The following is a 20,034-nucleotide window of genomic DNA, read 5'->3' on the forward strand; positions in this document are numbered from 1 at the left end:
ACATGCATTTTCGTAATCGTGCACTACCAGTTACAATATGGAATTATGTATGTAAAATAAATTAAAAATAATTAAAAATATATATGCAATGTTGCTTAAAAGTAATCGTTTTGTAAAAAAATCAATTATGTATATCATATTCCATATTGGGATACTTATAAGTTAGAACTAAAACGACCATATCATAAAATCAAATACAAGCTATGCCTCATAATTAAAACAAATAAACATTAATTAATTATCGAAGCGAAGATCTTACAATCATTTTTCGTCATTCTTAATTAAAAAGAATGCCCTTTTTGCAGATTTTTCTCTATAATACACGCGTTGATCATATGACATACATATATCATATAACTTAAACTTTGCTACGTCAGTTTTGTTAATTAATAACCAATTAAAAATGAGTCTCCTCATAACGATGTATTAATTACATCAACAATTTGTCGGTTCATTCAAAATATATGCATGATGTAATCTAATTTTTTTAATTTTGATTTTTTTCGCAACTCAAATAAACACTCGCGTTTTATTATCATCGTAATAAAACCCGTCTCTATAGTGTGCAGAATCCGGTCTACAGAACCGCAGATCCGGGACCTTTATCATCTCGGTTACCACACCGTTGAAAAGGATAGGACTTTATGATCGAGTGCGAAGATTAAATGGATGCATATCCAAAGCTCCGGGGGCTCTCTAGAAGTTGCCATTAATTAAAAGCATAATTAAAGCAGTGGCACAAACTTGAATTTATTAATTGATTCATGATGTTTTTAAATTCGAACGTATACATTATTGAACTTAATTAATCTCTCGAAAACGAAGCATAGAGATTAAAGTGCTAGTATAATAAACATATCGGTTTAAGATGTGAGCGTCTTGTATTTTAATTAATATCAAAGGATATCTTAATTGCCAGAATGTTTTTGCCTATTTTTTTAACTATTGAAATTTTTAATTTCTAGATGAATATTGCACTCGCTCTAAAAACACACGCTAGTCTTTTAACTCCGATATACCGCTGTAGTATTGTTTAGCTCAATTGTGCTTTATCTTTTGCGAAGTTTATCTTAAAATTATTAATGACGGCTTACAAGCAGTCGCTTATAAAATATTGAGGAAGGGAAACACTTTTTAATTGCCGAAATTCTAGAAATTACTCATATTTCACGAATTAAACATATGTAACTGTGAACTTGCCCAATGACTGATATTGTTTTTTTAATCAATATTTTAAATTAATACAAATGTGTGTGGTAATATTTTTGGGAATATCGAGTTGTAGTTGCTTCAATCCAATGCTAGTAAATAAGCTAGTAATATAATTATCAATATTATTTTCTATGGAAATCGTTTATATTAAATCAAATTTAAAAAATATTATATACATATAATGCTCTTTATTTATTATTTCTTTGATTAAATATGAAATTTTTTAACTATCTGAGATAACTCAAAACAGTGAAAGATCGACCGCCGTACATGTACGGCGATACCGCTCAAAGGATTAACAGAAAAATATGCATATATGAATATGTATTCATCATTCAAACTGTATTTAACAAATATTTTATAGTTTACTATTCGATATTCGAAAAATTAAAAATAACGAATACTTAGAAACTCCAATTGTTATATTATATACATATATAAATTAACACATGGCAAATCAGTAATACATGTCCACACTACAAATAAGTTTTTATGTTATTTCTTAGATTGAAACAATTATTAGTTTAGTAAAATAAACCAAAGCATTAAAACGTTGAGAATCACTATTTTTTCTAAAATTTACTATAAATGCTATATAAAATAATAATAATAAATAAATAACAACATAAATAATTATAGAAAAATACGTCAAATTAACTCATTACCATGTGTATACTATCAAATTACCAAATGTGTATAAATTAACTCACTACTCAAAGGTTAATCATATATATAGTATATATATATGTGCAGTGACTTTCATAGTTCTGGTAGATTCGAATTACTCAGAAGCATAATTGCGGATTAGTTTGTACTGTGGTAATTTAATTGAATTCAGGGATTTTAACTGTTATCATCTGGCAAAACCTGGCAACATCTCTTGATTCGAAAAGCTGATTTTATCTACTTTTATGTCTTAATAAAGTTATCAACTCTGGCTGATGAGTATTTCTCTTAATGAGAATAACAAGATATAAACTTTTAGAACTAACCAACCGGTTTTAGTTATTTTTAAAGCTCGACAATTATATAGTAAACCAATTAATATTTATTCACGATATTTGGAATCAAAATATAAGAGATTGAGAACAGATTGAGAGTGGAAAGTATGCGTTTTGAATAAACACGTAATTATGAGACAGAGTAATAAATCGTGAACATTCAATGAACGTCTCCTGCGTGCACTTGTTGCACCTGCATTTTCTCACATATGCACTCGTTGTGCTCTGATATGATCTCAGGTAGGAGCAAGTGTACGCGGTGCATAATGCCCGAAGAACTGGAAGAAGTTTCCGCGGTCGTCTGGTCAGCCTTGGAACGACAAACGGTGTGGTGCATTGACAATCAACATTGCAGGGCTTCTATGTAAAGTATATTATCATCGGTGACGATGTGCATTTTTTCGAGGTCCTCGAACCAGGCAGTAAGCCAGACTGCATTATTCGTCACAATGCAACTTTACATAACGCGCGGGGTGTGTCGCGCGTTTGCCAGCTTTCGTTTTTGAACTTACACCACTTTGAGATGAGATCATCCGCAGTTCGAGATCAAAGAGCTTTCACCACCTAAGGACAAAAAATCTTTTGTGCGCGATAAATACGCCGTTTCACTCTCGCGATTAATCAAACAACAAATCATACGTATCACTCTTGATCGTGGATGAATTGAGAGAATTTCACCAGACCCGAAATATATATATATATAAGTCACGCACCGATATGTTAAAATTTTAACACAACGTCGTGAGATGTGCCAATAGATTAAGAGATTTGACATTTGGCTTCGTGTGAAGTAGATACGATACAAGCGCAATTAGTGCAGCACACGGCAATGTTTTGTCTCTTCGGCCTTGTGTGTTTTAACTTGTTCGAGAACGTAACTTTTGTTAAAGTGGTGACAAAAACACATACACACACATTTTTGAACGATCGGTCAGCAAAAAATTGCGTAAATGACATTAAAGTGTCGTGTATTCGAGCATAAATGGAAACTACAGATCGCATTGCCTATTCAAAAGCGACACAGCTCTAAAATTTCAGTTCAGTTCAGAGTATAATGATATACTTAATTTCAAAACGAGTCTCGAGAATCTAGAAGCAATACAAACGAACAAACTATAAATAATTAAGTGGCATAATTGTAGGGTTTACTTCTTTATTTTTGTTATATTTATATTTGTGGCAAAATCTACATAGATATATGTATATATTATTAACAAAATTACCCTTCTCAATCTGATGTGTTTTTATAAAATAATTACTAATTCATATAACTTTAAAGCACTCCAATTTAATCACAATATATACATAGTGCTCTTTAATCATTTGTTGCCGAGCCATTTTTGGATTACTATATTGATGTATTGGATAATAATAAAAATACATGTATATGTTTATTCCTCTTATCTAAAGCAAATACCGCACACATTAAACATGTATCTGCAATTCTCGCCAGTATTAATAGCCAATATATTGAGCATCGGCAACCAACGGGTTAAAATGGCGTTCATAACAGATTTTTTATAAAGAAAAGTTTGTACATTTAATTACCTCATATTTGAAAGCTTTATTCATACACCTACATCTTGAATTGAAAAAATAATTTAAAAGCATTCTATTTATTTCGCAGTATTTTTAAGTGCAAGGCTTAAGTGCTAAGCAAACAATAAAACATTTCAAGATTCTGTACGAATAACCAATATTTTTTTAGAATTAAAAGGATTTTGTATATAAATATGTATCTATTCTATCTAAAACTGTGGTTTAAATATAGTTGTCTTCGAGAAGGGTATGAGTATTTCAATTAAACTCTTAACTAACTCTATACATAAAATAATTGTTATCAATATGAGCTAGCTGCGACTCGGGTAAAGATTGATATTATCAATGCCTTGACGGACCGCATGGTACAATTTACTATATGAAAATGTCTCGAAAAAAAGGAGACTCACATAGTTTTAATATTGCGATAATTAAAAATGTGAAAAATGAGCGAGTGATCTATGTATAAAACTTCATTGTGATATACATATTCATCGTTAATAGATCAGAAATTTAAATTTATATCGCAATATAACGTTTTAGTTTGGAGATATTGTACAGTTTACGTTAGTCGATGATGATTGTATTGGTGCAGAATAGGGTTCTCAATATTCGTAGGTTTCAATTATTCGAATATTGAATAAAAACTAAAATAAAATATTCGAATATATTCGTATTTTTTTTACGAATTTACCGATATTAATTAAATTAAAAATAATTATTACTTTCATAATCGTAAAACTTTTTGAATTTCATAAAATATGTATAGCACAATTGTGTGTGAATTACTGATCAGTAAAATACTTAATTTATTATTTTACATACTTTTTGATCAGATACGTGATTTCAGCTTTTTATAATCACCAGAATTAAGATCAGCTACAATTTAATTAATTCAGCAAAATTGATGGAATATTTTAAATACATAATTTTATCGAATTTATTATATATATACAATAGCTAATAATGTTTGGAACGTTCGGCATTTCTTTTGTGCGGATTTGCATATAAATTAAATAACTGGAAATAAATTAACCGCGATCGAATTATTGAACTGATTGAAATTATTTTTTGCGTAAAAATTTGCGACGCACACCTGTTTTTAAGATAAGCGTTAACGATAATAAAGGGTGGGCCTTCCCAACATTTTGTTTCGTCCAACGAACGAATTCTGTGAATTTCGGTCATAGTAGACACATCGATAAACATTATATTTCCGCTAGCAAAATAAAGGTGCATAAATATTCATGGATTTTGGAACGGCACTAGTCATTCGGGTATATTGAGATTAAAACGACTACATTTTTTTTAAGTATAAAATGTCGTAGTTTTTCAATAATGTCATTTCAATGATACAATTATTTTTACTTGGAGTGTCTTCTATTGTCTAATAATACATGTATTGTATTTATTGTCAGTAATTTAATTAAATGGTTAGTTAAATATTGACTAAATGTTCGGATATTAAGCGTACACAGAAAAAGAAATGACCCTATATAATGAAAAAAGTAAATATTAAAAGTCATTTATTAAAAAGTTACTGCCCATTTAAAATTATTATTAATTAACCTTTTACTAATATAATTAATAAACTGGCCATTTTTCTTTAAAAAAAACTGACTGACATTTAATTTGTTGCCTAAATACAATTCATTACAACACATTAAAAATACGCAGATTCAAACGGAAGACTTTAAAATGTTTTCATGATTTTTTTGAGCACCGTGTTTACTAATTCATATAATATCATTTCCTGGTTTTTTGATCTTTGCAAAAATTCATTTCGAAACTTATGGCATTAGGAAATCGTTACCGCTACGACACACGGTGGCAATTTTCGGCTGGGAAAGGGTTTCCAAACGCAATCATGTGAAGAATTAGACGGAAAAATTCCAATTTTCCGCGATTGTTTGGCAACTCTAGTTGCGCTTCTGAAACTTCAATTTGTTGTGCAATGAGATAAATTTACTCAGCTTCAAATCGAGCGATTCATTACGCCGCGCAGTCAGATAATCGGAAGTGGCGACAAAAGACGGATGGATAGATACAAATGCCTTCGGCGTGACGCAAATGAATCGCATCGATTGGGCAGTCGTAGAAATCTTCGAAGGTCCATTACACAGAGATGAGTCTGATTTATTTCATAAACGATATTTTTTTCGCAAACGTTCAACCTTGGCGAAGCAGACGAAATGCTCGGTTATACATTCCGAACGCCTTGATGATGATGGAAATCAACATGATTGTATTTTTTTTCACGCGAAACAATGTTTAGAAACTGAGCTCTTGTGATAGAACAATAACATCATCTAATTTATGAAATAATTAAATCGAGGTCGGCACCCGACTTGCACGGTGTTGCTAAAATATAATAGGTCAGAGCCTTAAAATAATATTTTTGTGGCGATAGATCAGCGTTTATTAAATAAACGATATCTTAAAGAAACAATTAATACGACAACGTAACAGTTTTCCACACACTAGTTTGCGTAATGTACGGAAATCGAAAACATAAACATAGAACTCACAATGGCTATTGAGTCTATTGTATAGATACAAAATTGCACTCATGAAAGAATAGCATTTCAACGGTAGGGATGAAAAGGAGAGTTAAATATCGTAATATCGAATCGGAGTTGGTCCATATAACGATCGATCTACCCGGATGCTGCAACTCGGCGGTAATTAGCAGAATAATAGCACATTAACGACGCACACATCTGTTCCAAATTATATAACGCGGAGCTTTTAAAAGCACCGATCGTGCTTTCGGTGCAACGCGTGCTCAGCGTCACGTCAGAGATACAAACACGCTAGGTAATAAACAAAGCAAGCGGATGCTGTACAGAAGAAGACCTTTGATTGTTACTATACAATGTACCGCAGATCCGGGAATCTTGTCGCGGTGACGAAAGAGGCGTCACGGTTCGCCGACGCTCAATAGATCGTTAATCAATGAACGCAATAAAAACAATAATTCGACCGTAGAAAACGAAAGTATCGATTCAATATTAAATCGCTCGGGGCGCAGAGTTAAATACGTCACGATACGCGTGCGTGACGTCATTGTGGGGTCGATCTCGTGACGTTCCGATCATCAGACAATGCAATTTTTCAGGCAAGGTCGAAACGTTCGCGCAAATATTTGCTGTAATTGGACCCGTGTGTTTGTGAGGAAAACGGTGAAAGCGCTCGCAAGGAGCGATGAAGAAAAAACGCCCACGTGTCTTCGTGACATAACAGTAGTCGGAAACCGCGCCGCCTCGATTACGTGACATTTTTTTGTTGAAATTCGGGTGACCCAATTGTGTTGATATTGAGAGTCGCTGGTTGTGGGTAACTCGAGCGAGAGAAAGGAATTGTCGGTCCTGAAGGACGATCGAGTCGCAGTGCTCGTGACGCGGACGGGCATTCCGTGTCAAATTAATAATACTACTATCGTACGGATTTCATTCAAGCGTAAAAACATATTGAAAAACAAATAATGGTACAATCTAAGCTACGCTTCAATGGACACCACGTATTTGGGATAAAAAACATATTCGGTTTTAGTCACGGTTACATAATAAGATATTCAAAGTCGTCTTATAATACTCATATCGATTTCATTTCATATAGATACAGATTTCAACAACTTAACTTATATGGAGTTCATTCAGTCGCTTACAGAGTATTATTTTATAATTTATTCATTTTTAATTAAATTAAGCGTCGGCAATCATAAACCGTAACTATACCTTACACACAATTATAATAAATTCATTGACAGGACCTTCATGTGCTTGTTTACTATTTATATAAATCGGTTGGTTAGCTTCATATCGTAAACTTGTTGATAATAATATTTTTGTTACTGCAATATAAGCCCTAATTTTCCCTTAATATCCTCAAACCCAAGGTAAAACTACATTATTTTGGCAAATATATTACCGATAAATTAAATTATACAATTAATAAACCCAATCTTATAGTCTCGCTCGTGAGCTCTTCGCACAAACGTACGAAGACTGTGACCATAAATCATGTCGAACAAGGAAACGCGGAAATGCTTATAAATGAGAAGGCACACGCCAAAAATCAGCGAACGAATTATGGACGTATTTAGATACGAATTATAAAAATGCCATTATGTATTATTTTTCACGTTTATAAACGATGCTTATTAATAGCATAATCATGGTAAAATACGCGTGCTTAGGTTTTTTTAAAAAAAAACAATCAAAACTGTGCCAGAGAAGAGGAAAAAAATAATAGTAATGCGATCTGTGTCAGCGTACGTTTTACATAACACCGTGACGATTTGGCGGACACATTTTTTCTCTTTAGTAAATTTTAATTTCACGCTTATGTAACGCCGTAAGTAATTTTTCACGTATATTTGACAAGCGCGCGTTGAACTTCTCGTTAACTAGATCGTTTTCAATATTGTGTTTTAAATCTATAGCGCATTTAAAAATGTGTATATGTCACAATGAATGTGTATTACCAGTGAAACTACATCGGAATACATTTTCACCGGTAGATCTACTAGTAAAAATATAGTTTCACTGACAGGTGCTAGTGAAATTATGTGCTACTCTAAGCTGTCATTTGCTATTAAAAAAATTCTGTACACCACCAGAGAATTTTATATCAAAAAATAGTTGTTGAGTGGCACATCACATATTAAGACATCTTTCGCGCAGTGAATAAAAACAGTTTCACTGATATTGACCAGTGAAATTATATTTATTCTAGTAAAAAAAACTACTGAAAAATAAAAATTTACTGTAAGTTACGAAATGTCCATTTGCTGGTAAAGCACAAACCTAACCTAAGCAGATTAACCAAACATTGACTCAATAAAAATTCTAAAACTAACTTTGGGTTTGAACATAGACAAAGATTTTAAAGCTGCATATAATTTTAATAGCGCCTATCATTTAAATTATATTTTCGCTGGTAGATACAATAAATCTATCGGTGAAAATGTATTCGAATATGATTTCACTTAAGCAGTTAATTCACTGAAAAATACACATTCAATGTAACATTTTTTAATTTTTAAATCAATAATGAAGTTATTGCATGTGATAAAGCAATACCATGATCCTAGCTGAAGGCTTAACATAAGCACTATATTAGCAAATCATTCCATAATCTTCATTATTCAACCCTGATTTAAGTTAACAAACTGTTTAAATCGTTTTATTATATTTATAATAGAATTTCTTGCTCCATATTAGTATGACCCTCTATTGTGTTCATAATTGTTAGATACGATTATTGCTTTATTAACGACTGGCTGTGTCACTCGGCTTCGCCTGGGGCCAAGTTAGAACGAGAATTATTTGTTGAAATATTTTATAAGACACATGCCTAAAAAAAAAATTAGTTGGAATTATTTTTGAATTACATTAAACATGAATTAATGGCGCATTGTCTTATTTTTTCTCAACTACTAAGCACCCTGATAAGATAATCTAATACGAATATTAGAATACCGAATAGATTTGACAGTTTTTAGCTATTCTTATTTATAGTAAATATTTATTTACTCTAAAAACACAGTTGTCATTATTTTCTTTGACGTACTGCTGCATTATATACAGCCTAATTGTGGCCTCTTTTTTTGGCAAAATTTATATTTTTATCTTTATGTTATAACCATGATAAAAGTAAGAAACAAAATAATAATCCAATCGCAATTTCATGACACCAGAGCTCACCGTACGAGTTTTACTGACGACTATGTGGTGCATCTTAATCGTTATAAATGTAAAATAAAAACAAATGTTACATCACACACTTTGAACAACATAATCACCGTTTTGAACTCCAGAACCTTTTTCATCACAACACCACGCCCGAAAGTAACGCAACATTTCGCTTTCGTAACCGCTACTACTACTACTACTACTATTACTACTGCCTACCATCATCATCCCGTCGCGATCGTCTTCGGAAGTGACGCATTTACCTAAGTACGCGCGTTGCATCGTACGGGTTCGCTGAACCCGTCTGCGGTTCCGAGACGGCCAAAAACTGGTTTCGGCCTTTATTAGATTTTTCCCGAAACGATAGCGGTACGGACCGGTCCTCTCGCTGGCGGACAATAACTCTTCCCATTGGCAGTTTTCCCGGCCGAGATTTTCGTCCGGTACACTTTCGATTTTGCGCCAAGGCCGAGGCGCGAGCCTCAAGGTCGCCTTTCACAATGGTGCAAATTGGATAAGAAAAATCGCACGCGAAAAGTGGGTTGAATCGAGCTACGCACGCGAATCATCGGCGACAGTTTTTGCAATAAAATAAGCGCTTTCGGATAATTCAAGGACGTAGTTTTCGTCATATAGATCTAAAAGAATTTTTCATGATCTCATCTATCGGATCTTTTACTGAACCAATGCAATGTGACTCTGTCACTGAAAGTGAATAATTCTTTTAGATTATTCATGTCCCTTCTCCCCATTGTTAACATGGATAATCTTATGTATACTGAACAAATAAAAATAGATTTTATATAAGATAATATAACGATTCATTTGGCTGTGTAGTACAATGATTTAAAAAAATGTGTGCCGAATTCGGCTCGTGAGCCGCGGTTTTGAGAGGCTAGACTGAAAGACGATCAACTCCCTAGGTTCTAGAACACACAGCGAAATAAGCGCTTTGAAGTTATTCAAGGACATTGCTTTAGTCATTTATATCCGATTTGGATCGATCGTCTCTAGACATGTTTTCAACGATTTTCTTTGTGAGCAAATATCGATCATCAGTATTACAATGATGCTCTGCTGTCCACATTTAGCGACTATTCCACGTTAAACTTCCTAGATCATTGTAAACACGTAACGGATAATCATCACTTCACCTTCATATTATGTATTATATTATATAATACGCATACATTTTTTTGCAATCTCGACCTTCAATATCAGTGTCAAAAGGAAAAGCCTATTTATATTTCACTCAAATATAATCTGATAATTAATTACACAACCATTATATATTTTATTATCATGTTAATTTATTGTTTAGATATTAAAATGTCATTGTATACAATCAGTGTAAATTTAATTAAATATTTAAATATTTATTGCATTTTAGCAAAAATTATTACTTGTGTTTTTATATAAATTTGGCACATAATATGCATTTATGGTTATGATCATTTTTTGCACGCTGAAAGCATTTAATTGATTTGTTTGATTTATCAATCATCTATTCAAGGACATAATTTGTCTCGATTATGACAGCATCATCAGCATTGCTTCCGTTGTTATGTCAACAATGAACAAAAATCTCCTTTGTTCATAGCATAACACAAATATTTACAACACATCGTTAGATTATAAATATTTCGTAAACTCCAATACGCACATCTACGCAAAAGTTGCGAAAGCTCTTTTTTTATAAGGAAGCTTGCTTTCTTTGTCTGTAGCTTTTTAAAACAAAAAACACACATTTCGCCATACGCACACATGCATTAATTGGTGTGCGTCCGTTGCGCAAAAATGAGCCGAAAGAAAGCCGACATTATTATGTCGACGACTTAAAAAAGACAAATGACATCATATTAAGGCAAATATTTGCGCTCTCGTTTTCAACTTCGCACGAAATGTCAAAACAGAGGAGAGCCGAGAGTAGGTCGCGGGATAATCGTCGCGCCATGTCATGTGTCAAGCTCCGGAGAAATTTTACAAATTGCGAAATAAGCACCAATTTCGCACTTAACCAGCTTCTCTTCGGCAGTTACGTGTCCCGAAGCTCATACGCTCCGCGTTTATTTTATAAGCATAAGCAAATATCAAAATTCAAGCTTGAGGAAAATCGCAACAATCGCGATTGCTATAATAGAAAGCTAGCATTGCTGCTGTCGCTCTGTTGTATAATCTTTCGATTATGTGTTATTCGGTATTATTAAATCGATTTTGTGCACAATGAAGAAAACCGAGCGTAATAACGAAAGCACACATAAAATTTAATGCTAAGCAGTTTACCGAGAACAAAAGACTCGAACGCGCGAGCGCCCGCGAAACTTGCCGTTGCAAAACTCGGCTGTTGTGTTAAAAGCGAATTCCAATTTCGGAAGGTAATTAAAGTATCTAGAAACGATAGCTGTTATTTTTGGCTATGCGGACACAGTCTTGAAATGCTGCAATGCATATAAGAAAATAATAAACAAAATGGTCTAATGGACATTTTATATTAAAATGCAAATTTGATACAACAATCTGTTTTGTATCGCTTAACAAAAAGTCGCATGCCCATCTATAAGAAAACATCTTGAACATAAGATTAGAATATGTTATTAATAAGTTATGAATGCATATAAATATGAATTAAATCAATAAAACTAAAAATCATATCAATATTAAAATCGTTCTAAATATTTTAGGGCCTCGCTATTGTTAATGACAATTACAACAAAGATTACCGACTATTTAATTAATTTATAGCAAAAATATTAATTTTGTCTTAATCGTATCAGGGGTTGTTTACTATCGATTTTTTAGACAAAGTTTAATATTAGTTATACGTGAAGTTTTCGTACACTGAGTGTTTGTTAACACGAATAAATATAAATAATACTGTCGATTCTGTCCATCATCTGTTAAATTATTTTACTTTTAAATACATATATGATTAACTTTTTTAATGGATGCGATGCTAGTTATTTAAAAAAAATCCATAACAGTATTGCTGCAAAAAATCCCCTCACTTATTGTAAAATCGTTTATATGTACATGTGTACGTTTGCCTGCATTTAGCTATTCTTGCACAACGCCAATGTTCGATGGTATAGATTAGTGTTTTCCATAAATTGCAGCTACACGAAATTGTCTCTTACGTGACAACCGGATTTCAGCAAATTAAGAACAAAGCGGTACAACCTTGACTTGTAAAACACATCAAAAGCCAATATTTAAAAAAAAACGCGATAGGAAGAGAAATCAGCCATTGTGTGCATGCAAAAAAATAGCATTTCAAACCACCACTACCATAACAGATTCATGCCTTTGAAAACATTGAGAAATCGACTGAATTGGGGGCAAAGCGATGCATGTGAGTTGAAAATAGTTATTTTTTATAAAATACATTGCAAATGCCCGCTATCGTTGTTGTTAAAACACATTCAACCCACGCGATGACATGATCAGATTGGCAGAGCGCATCAAGATGCATTTGTGATGCTTTGAATACGTGTCGATTGCATTGGCCATTAGAACAGTGCAAGGCCAAACGCTCGGCGAAAGGTTGATGGATAAAAAAATGCACATGCACACACAGATACTGCGAAATGTGTGGTGTTCACGCGTTGTAGATTTATTATAAAGCAGCGGGAGGATCGTCTCCGCGAGCGAACACGTATAATGAATAGAAAGAAGCAGGTCGCGTTGAATATTGGCTCGTCTTTAATGTTAATTTCATGATAATGCGCTGCAAGGACGCGAATATCATGTATAGAGTGAAAAGGGCAGTAATTAATTTTGTAAGGAGATACACGTGTTGAACATGCATTGCCTCTCGCCTATTTATCTTAGATATGCAAACATATATGAGAATATCTTACATCATATCACATGATCTATATTGTAGAATAAATAAAATAAAAAATAAGATTCCGCCGAATCGATTATGACAATACAACATTTAATTATTTTAATAATATTTTTATGACGCGTAAGAATAATATTGTTGTATTTTATATAAAATTAAATTTGTTTTACATATACCACATAAAATGTGGTATATGTAAAACAAATATAGGTGTTTATTATAATTATATATTTTTCTATATCTTCATTATTATTGTGATCCCATAACACGGAATAGCCAAAGTGTCTGCCAATCACACGAATTAAGCGACTCTATACCAGAGGTGAATGAAATGAATGCCTTGATAAATTAAACGAGGCTATTATATTTATATGTAGTCTTTATGTCTTCATACAGTAGCTGATCCAATCGAGAATAAACAGTTAAAGAATTTGTATCGTTTCAGAACGTTCTACTCCACTCAAACAAACATTATAGTATTACATTTTTTTCTTATGTTTAATATGAATAAAATACGTCTTCTCAAATAAACATTCTACAGAACACCGAATTCTTATACACATATGAACTTCGTCACACAGCATGGAATAAAAAATCGACAACGTGTGAACTCTTAATAGATCTAAACTTCGACATTGTTTCATAATAAAGAAGCATATTCTCATGCCTTCGATTCACAACAAAACAGAAAACAAATTATATAATACCATTATGAAACTTATGTAAGTTTCTTTTATGTTAGAATTGTTTTGCTTTTTATACAAGCACACACATAGCTTCATGCTCCTATGACAATTGGAGCACTGGCACACTTTTGTGCAGAGTTCCATTGTAGTGTCAAATAAATGAAATACCGTGTGTAATTCCTAGCTCTTTCGATGCCAACGTTTGCCAAATTTTGTAAATAACAGAACAATATTTTTTTTATAGTTGGAGAATGAGATATTAGGCACTCGCTGGGCGATACCTAGACCATCACTATCTTGCAGTCTAATTAGCAATGAATCCAATGGCAGAGTATCACGGGAATCATCTCCGACAAAATCGCGTGGTAGCGCTTCTAGCCAGGGATCGGCGAGTAATCATAGCACACAGGTAAAAACAATTGCTTATATTGTACATACATACATATACCTATTAACACGTATCTATATTAATTAAAAATTATTTCAGAGTGCATCATCAGGTTCGCTACTCTTGAACGCTGCGAATCTGTCCAAAATGAACACTCTCAATTCACCGTTGAGACAGAGCGCCGCCAGCAAAGGAGGGAGCAACTATCAAAACAACTTGACGGCATTTGTGCATTCGACTGGAAACCCTTCGTACTCTAGTAACGAGAGCGAGGAGCAAATCGACAACGTGAGTCACTCGGATCCGTTCTGGAAGAACGTCAAGCTGGGTTCAGCTATAAACCAAAGAATAGACGATAAGCAAGAGACAGAGTCTGTGGCGAGCTCAACCCATTTCACAGTCGTTAACGGTTTCACAAGACACAAGAGCATGAAGAGTGAGAATCAAATGTGGTGTTGCAAGAGTTCACATCAGATAACTGTTCTCATTGTGACAATGACAATCTTGTTTACTGCGGGTATATTAGCAGCAATTTGTTACGTTGAAAGTGAGTGCAGTATTTAATGAACCATAATACTACAAACAATTAAAAAATATATTAATCTTAACTTTAAATTGTTTCAGTGCGTCAAAGAAGAGAGATGGGTTCATCGAGATTTTCATAAACGAAATTAATTTAAACGAATCATTTTAAAACAGACTACGAATAAATTATCGTTATTTATAATAATATCTTAGGTTAAAAGGTAAAACTCATAATGTAACAATTTCGTCTATGGAATAAGGTTTAAATATATTTTTTAAACTTAAAATGTTGAATGTAGATAGTTAATATTGCGTGATAACTATGCACATAATGAGCTTCTCTTCTGAAAGATATTTGAGAAAAAGTGAAGATAATAGTAATAAATAAAAAATTGACCAAAAGTGAGTTTTACCTTTAAATCGACGAATCATAATTAGTGACTTCAGATCGTTAATTACTGCGTTTCCATCAATATTAGAATAATTATATTATTTTTACTAAACTATTAAGTATTACTAACTAACCTATTTATATATAGTTAAGTGTGAAAGCGCTCAATCGTACATTGTTTTAATTTCATTATTATCGATGAAATAATAATGTAATGCAATTGTTATATAACTGTGATATATACAACGAATAAAGAATTTTCAAAAATATACTGTATATTTATATTGAAGTAAAATCATAAAAAATTTAATTTACTACCAAAATTTATAGAAACAATTAAATAAATTAATTTATGAAATACATTTTTCTTCTCATATTAGTAATATATTCTAAAAACCAGTTAAATCTACAAAAAATAATTTGAAGAATTTTTCAAACTATATTATATGTAGCAAATAAATGTACAATACTCCTAAATGACAATGGAATTCTCAGTTTTGGAATAAAAGCAATATCCTAGTTTACTATTGAAGATTGAAGTTTGTAAACATGTTTTAAAATATATAGAATACGCTGGGGAGGATTCAGGTTTGTTATTGTGTGCATGAACTGTGTGGCTCAAAAAAATTTCGCTCAGAATATTTAATTTTTTTATTTTAAAAGAAAATATATGTTTATTTAACATACATACATCTGAGCTAAGTTGGAAATTTCAGCGGATAATTAAAAATATATTATATAATCGAAGAAACCAGACATTGATGTCATTAATTAAATATTTGCAAAATTCAAAATCTTTCACTAGGCAAAAAAAGAATGAAGTCTTTAGCTATTCTTCAAAAGCAAAAAGATATAAAATGGGGAAAGAAATTATTCGCAGATTGTTTAATGGCTCGACGACTCTATTAAATCATTAGAATCCATTGAATAAATTAAAAAATTATCATTGGCGCAACGATAAGAATAATAACTTTTTTAAGCCGTACAGAGAATAGTGTAAAAAAACCAACAACGTACGGATTAATGGAAAAATAATTAAAATATTTTAATCCACGGGTAAGAGAACGAATAACTTACAGTAAATATTTGAAGCCTTGATATCAATTAACCCAGATATGCCCAAGAAATTTTGTTCTCTTAAAATTTCATTTATAAATAAAAAACAGTGGCACGAGTTTAGTGACCTACCCATGGGACAGTGGGCATATCTGGGTTAAACCAATATCAACACAAAATTATTTAAAATAAATCACTAGAGAAGATCGAACTTCTGTGCCACACTGCATTTTAATGACGAATACCAGCGTTGACGAATCAGCGACTGTCCTTAAGAGAGAAAGCGAGAAAACGAAGTACACGTTACATTGCTTCTCCCTCTCATATACATGTACACGCACACAATAACAAACCGGCATCCTTATCCCGAGCGTACTCTAGTTAAACATATCATTATTAACAATTTACAAAAAAAAAATCAATTGATATTGATTAAGAAAATGGTTCATATACTCGCTAAAATAATTAATAATCCATTTTAGAACTAAATGATTCTGAGCTGAGATTTTTTACCAGCATAAAGTAATTGTATGGACCAATGGATTGAGATAATGATTAACTGGGAAATATTTTTTTTTATAAAATAAGGAGAACTAAATTTATTAGAATTTACAGAAAAATAAACAAATTTATTTCAATAATCATGAAAATATATTTGTATATTATTTCTATAAAAATGATTGATTTGAAAAGATAAGTTCTTAATTTTTGCGAATCAATAATATAAACACATACCTCGATTTCATCCAAAGTCTGGGTCCATTTGTAGTTAGGAAGGTCAGCACCGTTTCCAGCATTTGGTTTAATTTTGTCCTTTTCTTTAGGATCCTCTTCCTCAGTTTCCTTTTCTTCGACTTCTGGTGTTTCATCTATAAAATATAAAATCGGAATAATATACTTTTTGATAAATACAAAGTTAAAATTTAATTTTTACCTAACGGGTTCTTTGTTACTTCATCAATTTCTTTTAAATATTGATCTGCTTCCTCGTCATTGACCTCGAATAGTTTTGGTTGTTCTATCTTTGCTGCCTCTTCAGCTTCCCTCTCTAATCTCTTTTTCTCTGCGATCTCCTTCATGCGCTTATCGGTCGCTTCCTTTTCTTTTTGCTTTGATTCATATTCTTCGCGGCATTTCTTTTCTTGTTTACGAAAAGCATCCATCACTGCCTGTTGTAAATATAAAATACATATATTAATATATATATACATATACACATTAATGAAACTAAAATTTGTGTAAATACATACTGTTTCCCATATACCAGGTTCACCTCCAGTAAAGAAATCAGTTTTCCTGCCGAGAAAACTTACAATTGTATCGAGTAGCTAAAAACAAAAATAAATATTTTATTATAATTTATTATAACATTTAATAAAGTGAAATACAAATTTTGATAGTATTTTTTATAATAATTCTTTATTAAATTATAGTTTTGTACAATTATAGAAAATTGCAATCACTAATTTTAAAAAAAAATTAGTATATTGCGAAATATTTAGTTCCTAAAAACTTCATAAAAACAAAATATCCCACAAATTCTCCCATTAAAAAATTAGTGATTTTAATGTTTGATAATAATAAATATGTTATCCCATTAATAAATATACAGTTCTGTGTATAATGCATAAAGTTGGCGAATGGTTTTAAACATGGCTAAATTTATTCTGCATTTAAATATATTTTGTTCATAGATATATAAACACATGTACAGTAGACCTCCCAATAACACGGTAAATTAAGGACGTGCTATTTGAATGCCTGTTACTTTACGTGTGAGCGAGCCAAAGGGAGGATATCTCACCACACGCGCCTGATTTGTATATACTTATTGCAAAAAATTGTATTAGTATTTTCAAGTCCCCAACTACACACACCCAATTTACCGTGTTATTGGGGGGGGGGGTCTACTGTATATCATAAACGAAAGTTTAGGGTTTGATTTTTTTGTCAAGAACAATCAAGTTAGTTTCTAAACGAATTTTAAATAATCGATACACCTGCATCTTTTATGTGCGAGAGTGCTGGATGTTCATAGGTTTTAAATGAAATATTAAGCTTTGGCTGCGTTTATAAATATCTGTGTGCAGTGCTGTTTTTATTGAATTAAGAAATGAGTTTTTAAACTTATCCTGTTACTTCATAAAATATATTCGAGTATTTTTTAAGCCATAAAAGTTAGAATATGTGTAGACAGTACAGTTTTTGGTGTAAATTGTAAAACATTCTGCCATAAAAAAGACGGGGATTTACTCGCACACTCCATAAATTCTATGACAAATCGATGGCATCGTTGCGGTGGTGAGAATTGGAAGCATCAATATTTCTTTAAAAATTATTTATTTTTAATACATCTACAAATGTTTTTAAGTAGACATCAAGAGATGTCGTTAGTAAAAGATTTTAATATTCCGTTTAAGCAATTTTCAACCCTAATATATATGAAGCAAATTGATGACGCCTGAATCCGTCATCCACGACTGGGCTTGTTCGCCATGACGCATAGAGTCGTCAAACGCGGTGAAAGAGTTAATGTTAATAAATAATATTAAAATTTACTTTGGGCATATTATTCAAAATAAAAATGTTTAACTTTCACATTATGACTTGTCAATCTTATAATATTATGTACTCTATTACATATCCAAAGATTCTCTATCTGCATATAATTAACTAAAAATAAATCTCTTACAAACAATTAAGTGAATTTGTCATTTTTTTCTCCATACAGACGTCACATACGAAAGAACATACATCATTGTTTCCTCATTTTGAGCATTATAGTTTAAACTCACAATGCCACACGCAAGAACCAATTTCATTTACTCCGCTTTTCTATGTCCTATATGTTAAACAAAACAACCAACTTTGTTATATTGTAATATATAATAGTAAGAGCTGAATTTTTTATTTAAATCTTTATTATTTTCTATATATTTTTTTAAAGATGGTTATCATATTTATCTACACTGAATATTTTTACCTCCACTTACATTCACCAATGCAGGACGGAGATCACATTGATAATTTTTAAAACAATATTGAGTGACAACACAAAAGGAGCAATACTTCTGCTACAATATTCGAGCGACAAAAACCATGTGAAGCTCTTACTCAGAATGACAATGTGAAATCATATATGATACAAGGATATAACTGTTTGGTTGTTGAGCATTTTAGATTATTATTTAAATATTGATGTATTATTAAAAAAAATGTACAGAAAATATGTTATTTACATCAAAGCAAATACCCTAGACTACAATCCATTAAAAATGTTATGGATTACTTGCTATTCGAGATATTTACATTTTTTTATATATTAAATAAATATGTATTTTATTTTGAATTTTTTTTTTATATTTATTATTGTATTCACGTACATATTTATTTATTTATTCAATTGTATTTTGGTTTAATTTAAATATTATTTATTACAACATATATTTGCAAATTATTTTTCTTTAAGAAATCTTTAAGCGATTGCTCTCTTGTTTTTTTTATAAATTTAGGTAAATTAAATATTTAATTATATAGAGATTTATTTATAAATTTAGGTAAATTAAATATTTAATTATATAGAGATAGAAATGAATTATTTCCACTCTTATTTTTTAATAACTTTAATTTAATGTAATATGTTATATTGAAAAGTAGTGTAATGTATTTCATTATTAAATAGGAAATACTTTTTTA

At 31.6% G+C, this 20,034-nt stretch overlaps 2 protein-coding genes across 3 annotated transcripts in view; one reads left to right on the forward strand and one right to left on the reverse strand.

Annotated features, from left to right (window-relative positions):
• Window positions 1-15,549, forward strand: part of LOC148237761 (uncharacterized) — a 41,501-nt gene extending 25,952 nt beyond the window's left edge. For both annotated transcript variants that reach the window (XM_088181593.1, XM_088181592.1), the window contains exons 2-4: window positions 14,223-14,387; window positions 14,466-14,913; window positions 14,991-15,549. In XM_088181593.1, coding sequence (XP_088037719.1) covers window positions 14,223-14,387; window positions 14,466-14,913; window positions 14,991-15,031 — 654 coding nt within the window. In that variant the 3' untranslated portion in view covers window positions 15,032-15,549. The remainder of the gene's footprint in view (window positions 1-14,222; window positions 14,388-14,465; window positions 14,914-14,990) is intronic.
• The window catches only part of nudC (nuclear distribution C, dynein complex regulator), a 68,834-nt gene that overhangs the window by 48,045 nt on the left and 755 nt on the right, over window positions 1-20,034 (reverse strand). Inside the window, exons 2-4 of the mRNA XM_088181590.1 lie at window positions 17,589-17,666; window positions 17,273-17,507; window positions 17,074-17,207 (exon numbers count right to left, since the gene is read on the reverse strand). Coding sequence (XP_088037716.1) covers window positions 17,074-17,207; window positions 17,273-17,507; window positions 17,589-17,666 — 447 coding nt within the window. The remainder of the gene's footprint in view (window positions 1-17,073; window positions 17,208-17,272; window positions 17,508-17,588; window positions 17,667-20,034) is intronic.

The sequence above is a fragment of the Plectrocnemia conspersa genome, unplaced genomic scaffold (genome assembly GCF_051122295.1).
Source record: "Plectrocnemia conspersa isolate PC_06_02 unplaced genomic scaffold, ASM5112229v1 ptg000002l, whole genome shotgun sequence".
NCBI lineage: Eukaryota > Metazoa > Arthropoda > Insecta > Trichoptera > Polycentropodidae > Plectrocnemia > Plectrocnemia conspersa.